The 8,828-nt window shown below is 39.9% G+C and overlaps 1 protein-coding gene across 1 annotated transcript; it reads right to left on the bottom strand.

The window, feature by feature from the left end:
- Positions 1 to 80: 80 nt before the first annotated feature.
- On the bottom strand, positions 81 to 8,828 carry LOC117474062 (testicular acid phosphatase homolog). The gene is made up of 11 exons (XM_034120077.1): positions 8,739 to 8,828; positions 7,068 to 7,163; positions 6,141 to 6,227; positions 4,946 to 5,101; positions 4,575 to 4,673; positions 3,042 to 3,137; positions 2,445 to 2,577; positions 2,085 to 2,167; positions 1,875 to 1,981; positions 760 to 941; positions 81 to 260 (listed from the first exon to the last, which is right to left on the bottom strand). Exons 1-11 carry the CDS (start codon positions 8,826 to 8,828, stop codon positions 151 to 153), a joined length of 1,239 nt encoding a protein of 412 aa, XP_033975968.1. The 3' UTR covers positions 81 to 150.

Here is an 8,828-nt window from a genome sequence, read left to right as displayed (position 1 = left end):
TTCATGTTTGTTCTTTCACACAAACAACATTTATACAAGAATAAGTTAAAGGGTCACGAGCCCCTGCACAGGATCAGAAACTAACAAGGCACATTATTGTTAGAGAGGCACCTTTCTGTATTTTTGGCATAAGTGTGACAGTCTTCTGCACTACACCCCCCTGGAGTATTGAGGTTTCCTCCTGCGGATTGCCACCACTATGCTGAACAACAGCGCCACTGCCAGGAGACCCACGGCCACTGCAAGAGCTGTTGTGACACCTGTGGGAGACAACGATCTTGTTTAGGTGAATGTGAAAACAATTTTGGAAGATTTCCAGAATCCTTGATATTTTTAAACCAGACAGTCTGTGCTCACAATCCCCCACACTGGTCCCTTAAGTGAATACAAGAATAAACATAATGCAGCGAAGCGTTAACGGTGGCAAAATATGTGTTGAAACAGAAGTCAGTGCGAGCATGAGAATCAGAATCTAACACAGAAATCCTTTATTCGTCCCACAGAGGGAACATTTACATTCTTACAGCCCAATGAAAATGGAGACAAGAGGCTAATGAGTACACTAACATAATAAATTGAAAGGCAAGCACACAATATTTACTCAAAATGTATAGGCTACATATAGAGTAGCAGCCAGTTATAAGATTAATAAATGTATACATTGCACATACTTATTTCACAACAGGCGTGTTTTAGTCTGAATGTGTGAAGTAGCAGTATATAACATTAATTGTAAAAAAATACAAACAACTTCTTTACCTGTGCTTGACAATTTTGTCCGAAACCCACAATCAGCGTCCCAGTTCTCTGACACCACGTCCCGGACCAACTCAGTGAACATGGACAGAGGGCAGGGGTTCAGCCCGTTGCATCCTGGGACAGGGTTGGGGAAGGGGTCGCGCCACGAGTCATTTCGGTAATACAGCTCCAGAGAATAAGAACTGGGGAGTTTTTAGAATTAACACAATGAGATGACACACACTTGTGCTAGTTGTTTGGTATCACTCATTAAATGGTAAATTGATAGGTAATGGGTGTTTTGTTGTAACAAACAATCAAATGACAATTAGTAATGTATGATTTCACAATTTGCACAATTAACATTATAAATATAAATAGACAAGATATTTGTGCGTGTGCTTTGTAAACCATCTTTAAACATATGGTATATAATCTTATGTGTGAAACAGTAAAAAAAAAAAGGGAGCATCAATTATAGCCCCAATGTAATTTTTTTTAGCATTATTACTCATAATTTTACTGTTTGTTACAGTAAAACTATTTACTATCTACAATACACTAACTGCAATTTGAAACTTTTTAAAGCTTCACAATGTCAACATGGCGGAGGCAAATAGCAGCTAACTGTGGCGTGCTAGCTAACAGCGAAAGCATTGCTAACATTCACATTAGTGTTGACTGAGAGGAAACCGGGGCACGGTGGTTATGTTTCTGCCACAACATCATGGGTCAGGACGATTTTTCAGAGGTTACTGCCATATGAGCACTGTGCAGAGTTTCCGCAACAAACAGGATTCACAGGCGCTAACAAGTACTTGCAGCCAGACCGGCGCTAAATGTAGCCCACAGAGAAGCTCAGATTACAACACACACAGTTATTTGCTTTGATATTGATGCTCCGAATGCCGTTTAAACTTGTAATGATGGTTATTAGCTGTAAAGTGTTGCGTAAATGTTTTTTTGTATCATGTTAAATTGGTTACTGCAGTCCTGGGTCGATATTAGACGTTACAAGAGAATTGTCTTATATGGTTTGGTGCTGCTAAACAGTGGGATGCGAAATCTGGTGTGTTTTGGCCATCTGACCTAAAAAGTGTGATTAATTATGCAAAGAGCAGGCGGGATGTCATTACCCATCATACTCCTGGTAGAACTCAAAGAGTTGACAGGCGGCATAAGGAGGAAGGAGGCCGTTGTACACGTCTAAAGCCGCCTGCAGCATGATGAGTGTGGAGTCATGCTGGAATGACAAACATCAAGGCAGTGAGAAGATGTGAAACAGCAGTTTGCACGAGACATTCAAAATGTGTGTGTATGTGTGTGTGCCCAAACGTTGAACTTACAGCTGAGTACATAATGAATTTGAGAGGACTCCCTTGCTCTACAGCCCTGGAGAAATTCCTCAGGATGGCATTCAGCAGCACCCCTGATAAATTAGCACATCAGTGTCAACAGTGCAAATGAAATTTTCCCAGACAGCAGCGCAATCGTTTTGACCTAACAGAGCATCTTGTCTTAGCGCTGTAATAATCTCTCTGCCATTAGCTCATATGTGCTTTTAGGAAGCCCGGCCCACCACTTTACACTGCCTGAGGCATAAACAAGGCCTCTTGCCCACAGCACATTGTTGGATGCACTACTGTAATTGTGTCTCTCTCTCAGAAAAGTGCTTTTAATTAATTACATCTTGTGTTAATCCTCACCTCCCGAGAGCCTGGCCTTTTCTTTCCTCTTGTGACTGAGGATGCTGTACATGACCTCAAATGATGCAATTCTCCTCAGGGTGTCCAGAACATCTTGGGTGGCCCAGCGTGGGAGAGTCAAGTTATGGATTCTCTGTGCAAGAAAATAGCATTCATTACCCTGCATCGCGCTAATAATCACATTACACAACGCACGAATCGCAACAAAGGGAGTTTTAAATGGCTGTGTTTCATCATTCATATTATTCCAGCTATTTTTAGCACCGGTCTGAAGATAACAGATGCTCATTTTGCAAGTGTGAATGAGCGTATTCAACCTGGCCTAGAATCCACCCATCTCATAATGCTTTAATTATGATTTCAATATGTTCTCCTATTCATGTCTTAGTGTATGTATATAAATTATTCCCCCATACTCCAGCCCCCTCCTCAACTCTCTGCAGGCGTGTTGAAGAAAACAGATCGCTTCTCTTCTCCCCCTTTCTGTTTCCATCTCACTGCTCTGCAGATGGTGTTTGTATCAGTAATTGAAACATTTGTAAACTGCAGAATACAGCTAGATCAATTGTGTTCATGTGTGTGAAACACCAAGTATACCTGACAGGTTAGAGTGTCGTGGACCCTCCACATTTTCTTTCCAACCAGTTTGGAGACGGGGTAGCCAGTGTGGTTGGAAAGTCCTTCAACAAAGAACTGCAACGTGCAGAAGAGAGTTACAACATTACATTTAACCAGTGGTGGAAGACATATTCTGATCAATACAATATCGTTATTAGAAATATAATTAATTAGAAGTAGCATTTTTCCAATGAAAATGGCCCAAGGTAAATATTTTAAGATGTGGCATTGTCTTGTATGTCCATTGGGATCTTTCTTGTTATCGCAATGTCTCGGGAACACCTTTAGGGAATCTTTTGGAATCTGGAATAAACGTCCACTTGGCTTCAACAATGAACTGATTATCATTTGGTGGTCAAAGGTCAAAGTCACCTCACAAAGCACCTTTATTTCCATAATTCAAGAATCAATAATGACAATTTTCTGACAAATTTGGATGTTAAGTTCTGCTTTTCTGTCATATGTTTAATAGATTTACCCCATTAAGTAACTTAAATGAAAGTTGGCCCTTAACTATTAATTTATTTTATTTGTTTTGTATAGAACATTTCCATCTGATTTACTTCCGTCAAGTCAACATTACAATATTTCCCACTTAAATGTTGTGGGGTATTCGTACCATAAAATAAAACTCAAGTTGAGTGTAAGCATCTGAAAACTGCAGTTAAGTACATCAGTTATTGTAATCACAGCATTCAACTCATTATTTATCATAATGTCAAAGAATATAACACATATGTTCGTATATGTGGGTAATAATGTTTTACTGATAAACTAATATTGCAGACATTAGTTGATGAATTGGATTGGTTATTATTTCAGTGATGGTTGTAAATCCAGCCTTTGGTCAGACGGTGCAGTGAAAAATGGCACCATTTTGGTTCATGCATCAAGCTTGCAGGTTATGTGCCTCCAGCAGAGGGTGTAAAAATGCAACGCAGGAGGCCCCTTCCTGATCTCAAACAGCACCTTAATAGGCAGCACATGGGACTCTGTTTAATTAAAACCATTTCATTGTAATTCTTAATCTAATTCAATCCAACCGTTAATTAGCGTCTCTGAGAATGTGAGAGAAATTGCACTGTGCAGCTTTTTCGAGGCACGGGAGTCACCGTGCCTGAGAAAATCACTGAGAGTACATCATGTCTACAGCATAACTAACACATCCACTAGAGGTGCGGGTAGCATTGGCACCGGCTACTGTGAAGTATGTATTTCACTTTTTTATACGAATGTGCATTTCACAGTGTTTGTTAATTTACAGATCAAGGCCTAGATAAGCAGAAAAGAAGCAGCTGATGTGAGGAAAAGTATTATTCACAGCAGTTCTGGTTATATAATTCTGATGATGTAAAAAACAACAGGGAAACAAACACGTTTTTCAGTGGTTAACAGGCACATGACTCATAGCAAAGTGATGTTTAACACAAAGTGAGCTGTGAGCACAGCGTCATTGAACAGATTACAATGCAGTGTTTTTCTAAGTCTGTCTTCTTCTGTGGTTTGTCTCACCTGGTGAGCCCTGAGGAACCTCTGGTAGTGCTCGCTCTCAAAAGTCTCCGTCATCAGCGCTCTAAACCTAGGACAGTCTTTGCCCGGAGACCTCAGCAGCTTGAGAAATCGAAAACAACAGCACAACATCAGTGGAAATAATGCACGTTTACTGCAGGTATCGCTAGTCTTCTGGGCACAATTATATGTGCATTTCTCACTGTAAAACAATAGGGAATTTCAGCGCTGCAGGTTCTGAGCTGAGGTGAACACAGAGAGCAACACAGAGCTGCAGAGAGAGAGACTCAAATTAACTTGTAGCCTACAAGTTTCTATTCGGGTGTGTATGGCTGCCGTGTAAAAGGAAATATTTATGTGGCTCAGCAGCCTACCTTGTCCTGTGCCCTGGGGGTGGTGTGCACTGGAATAGGACGCCACAGTAACTGGGGCATGATGGGAGCCGGGCGTCTGGTCGGGGGGAACATCCCGGCGAGGCAGGCCTGGGCGCTCATCAGAGTGCGGTCGTAGTCAGTGCTCCTCATGTATAACTGTGGCAAACATGAAGGGAACATGATATTAAAATGCATCCATATGGTAGTACTAGACATGAGACTGATTCCTATAGTCATGCTTACTTTTTATAGAGTGGGAATGCACTTGGAAACTAAAAAGGATTACATCTGGAAAGTGAATACTTCGCTTTTTAGTCACGTAAAGATGCAAAAATATATGCACCCAGCAAAGCAGCAGTGTATCATGAGTGAGCTGCACTCCCCCCAAGTCAACTGAGGTATTCCCTTATCATGAAGAGCAGGGGAGTCAGAAGAGATCCAAATGTATGAGAGAGAGATAGGGAGAAAAATATCTGTCTCACTGTGATCTCTTCTGACATCAGCCTTCGCTCGTCTATATCTCTCTGTCACACCGTGTCAGGTTTTTGCACACAGTAAATCACGCTGATAAGGTTGGATGTTCCTGTGATGCCCAGGATGGCTTTTTTTTCTGCCTCTTTGTCAAATTAAAACAGACATGGCAGCGCGTGGAAAGGTACGGTACAAGTTGACAGAGACTTGGGCGACAAATGGCCAATGACAGGTACTGAGAAGAGATGGTATTTGTGTGGTAATAACATGTTATTTAGGAGAAGGAGAAGATAGCTATAGGAGCAATGCTGGGAGAGAGAAAGAGAGGAGAGGTAGAGAAATCAAGGGGAAAAGGGGAGACAGTGAGTGTGAAAAAGGAAAACAAAGCAGAAATCAGATCTTTATAATGACAGTATGCTGAGCATGCAGACCAACATGCATGCTGCCAACTGCACATGGAGCCCAGGGGCCAAATTACCCCACATGTTACAGCATATTACAAGGCCACAGCAGTGATATCACCAGTACGAGCCATGCTAATTAGCTTGGTGTATGTTGTAACAGCTCATAAAGACAGTGACTTAACACATGATTTCACATGTTGGGCCAAGGACACCCTTGACAAGAGCATAAGGTGACACCTAGGCACACAGGCTCACAAGGGACATCAAGGGAAAAAAGGAATTCACAGACATACACACATACTGTTTACACATACACATACCTCTTTGTTATTGTAGTCCTCACTGAGGAAGTTGCTGTAACGCCTCTTTAGAAACCTGCCCAGCTCAAACTGTTGCTGCATGCCCAGCTGAAAGGAACATTGGCAGCGCGGTTAATCTTTGTCGAATCTGACCTTTTTGCTGTATAGATTTGGCAGATTTAAGGTCAGATTCAACTTATTTACATATATTAACACATTTCACCCATTCAACATGGCCTTCTATACCCAGAAATGATACGTCTATTCACTGTAAACCAGCTTATTGTCTTGGAGGGACATTATATCACAGTCGGATGGAATTAAATTAAAAGACTGCACGCTTTATTTCAAGGCTTGGATTCAGCAGAAATGGTCTTATGTTGTGCCGATCATAAGTGTCATATACTGTTATTTTTGATACCACATCTAAAGCTAATGCAGCCAGATGGTGAAGAAAGCAGCTTTGGCTTTGTACTGTAGGTACATTTTTTGTCAAATTTTAAATTATGTTTTAGGCTCAAATACAGTGGTATAGAGGTACAAAACTAGCCTGGTCAACATATGATTTTATATACAACAAATTGGCATTATCAATTACTTTTACAGGGAAACATTTTTAAAGATATTTATTTTGAACCAGAGCAAACTTAATTAAAACTAACTTTCATTCATCATTAAAAAGTGTTTAGAATTTCGGTTTATGTTGTGTTTTATGGTTTTGATTTTGTGTTTTCTGTAATGTTGTGTTTTTTACTTCAGGGCCACCGTACTTAAGACCCCCATGAAAACTTAAGAAATGTGCAAGATTTCAGACCATTATTCCCTCACCTAAAAGCTCTTCATTCATGGTTCGTTTTGCTTGCTAAATTCTGCTTGGCAAAATTATAATGATGACTAACAAACATATACACACACACACAGACACACACACAGACACACGCAGAGTACCTCAGTCAGCTGTCCGAAGCCCTGAGCCCACACTTCCTCCCCATGAGGATCCCTGGGATACGACTCAATGGGAGATCGATCTCCATGACGAAACACCTTAAAAGTCATAACAGATTATGTCACACAAATGCAGACGCCATGCTGCTTTGCCAGCCATTACACCGTGTACTTATGGAATAAATACATTATGAGACACGAGTCAGAAATAGAAACCTGTGTTATGGAAGAGTTCAGTCTGGATTTGCTAGAACAGTCATTCTGATGACACAGATAGTGGACCTGCTGCGTTAGTATTATTAACCTGAGGACTCACTTTCTGAGCAGTTACATGACACACAGGTTGGTTACAGTGGCGTATAGACACATCTGAGTCACTCCTGCTAGCACCACAGTGGGATGAACTTCACCAACAATCTGGATGGAAGACGTCAAGGAAAAGCGAACCACAAAGTCAAGTCACGAAGGTTGAGGTTTTCTCTTGGAGACAATTCTTATTTTCCAACACGTTCTTGATGCAAAACACCTTTTCGACTAAATACATTTAATTTCATTTGTATTTGTTCCGTTCATGGTATGCACAACTTAATGTATAATAATTGTTAACATAACATGTCTCTGTAAACACACCATTGACCGAAAAGGAGCAGGGAGAAGAAAATAATCTTATATTACCTGCACCTTTCTAAAAAGTATATATAAATAGATGGTCTGTCTTTCATATTTCTTTTTCACAGCCAAACGTATTCATAGCCAAACATAACAGTATCGTAGGATACTAAGAGAAACACAAAAAATACTTATTTCCCACTTGACAGTTAACGGAAAGAAACTAAACTAAAAAACAACAACACCAAAATATCACATCTACAAGGAAAAGTGCAACACCCTCATCTGAGTCCTACTGGAGAAGAAGGTGGAAAGCAGCGCATAATAATACATGCTGAAATAACCCAAACGAAACTGGACTCCACTGAATTGTAATAAAATAGTTGGACATTAAATCAATGAAAAACTAGCAAACATTACAACTATACAATAAAAAACGGACTAATACAGAAATTAAACAAACTAATGCGACTTTAAACAATAAAATAAAACTACTAGATAGCAAGTTAGCAAGCTTAATAATTGTTTTGCTTTACTTTAGCTAAAATGGTAATTGTATATTAAATTGTCAACTGTCAATGTTACATAAACCAGTATACATATTATAATATTATTATAAAATAATATTTTTAAACTAGTATGCTGGGTCATGACACTAGTGTGTACTAGTATTAGGTCACATTGTAGGAAGAATATTTGATTTTCACTCAATCCGTCCATTGTCTTTTATACCATTGAACTATGGTGTGAGAGAAAGATATGCAAAGAGGTTTATAACGGAGCAGCAGTGTCTGGGGGAGATATGCATGACACTGTTGGAGTTTAGGCTCAAAGTAATCCTTTTTCACATAGATGTGTAAATACAGTAATGCTCAGTGAGCAGAAAAAAACTGTGTAATCAGCAACCATGCACAATGTCATATCAGAGTAATGTGATCTAAAGTGGCTTCCAGATGATGTTAAAAGGTTGTAAAAGAGCTTAATGTTAAATTCCAATACTCATGTTCAAATGTTATCAATATAAAACACACACACAGAAAGAAAAAGGGAACAGAGTCGACTTACAGCCACGACAAACTTCAGCACCCGGCACTCAGTCGAGCAGATGAGACAGAAGAGGAAGAGACAGCCCAAACTTTTCTGGAATGTGGACAT

Source organism: Trematomus bernacchii, unplaced genomic scaffold (assembly GCF_902827165.1).
Source record: "Trematomus bernacchii unplaced genomic scaffold, fTreBer1.1, whole genome shotgun sequence".
Classification (NCBI taxonomy): domain Eukaryota; kingdom Metazoa; phylum Chordata; class Actinopteri; order Perciformes; family Nototheniidae; genus Trematomus; species Trematomus bernacchii.
Note: the sequence above shows the minus strand (reverse complement) of the source record. Positions and strands in the feature narration are given on the sequence as shown.

Coding starts and splice junctions, on each gene's coding strand:
- LOC117474062 (XM_034120077.1), bottom strand. CDS start 8,828: ATGTCCACATTCCAGAAAAGTTTGGGCTGTCTCTTCCTCTTCTGTCTC. Junction 5,102..6,140: donor AGGACTACAATAACAAAGAG/GTATGTGTATGT, acceptor TGTTTGCCACAG/TTATACATGAGGAGCACTGA. Junction 2,578..3,041: donor ACGACACTCTAACCTGTCAG/GTATACTTGGTG, acceptor TTTCTTGCACAG/AGAATCCATAACTTGACTCT.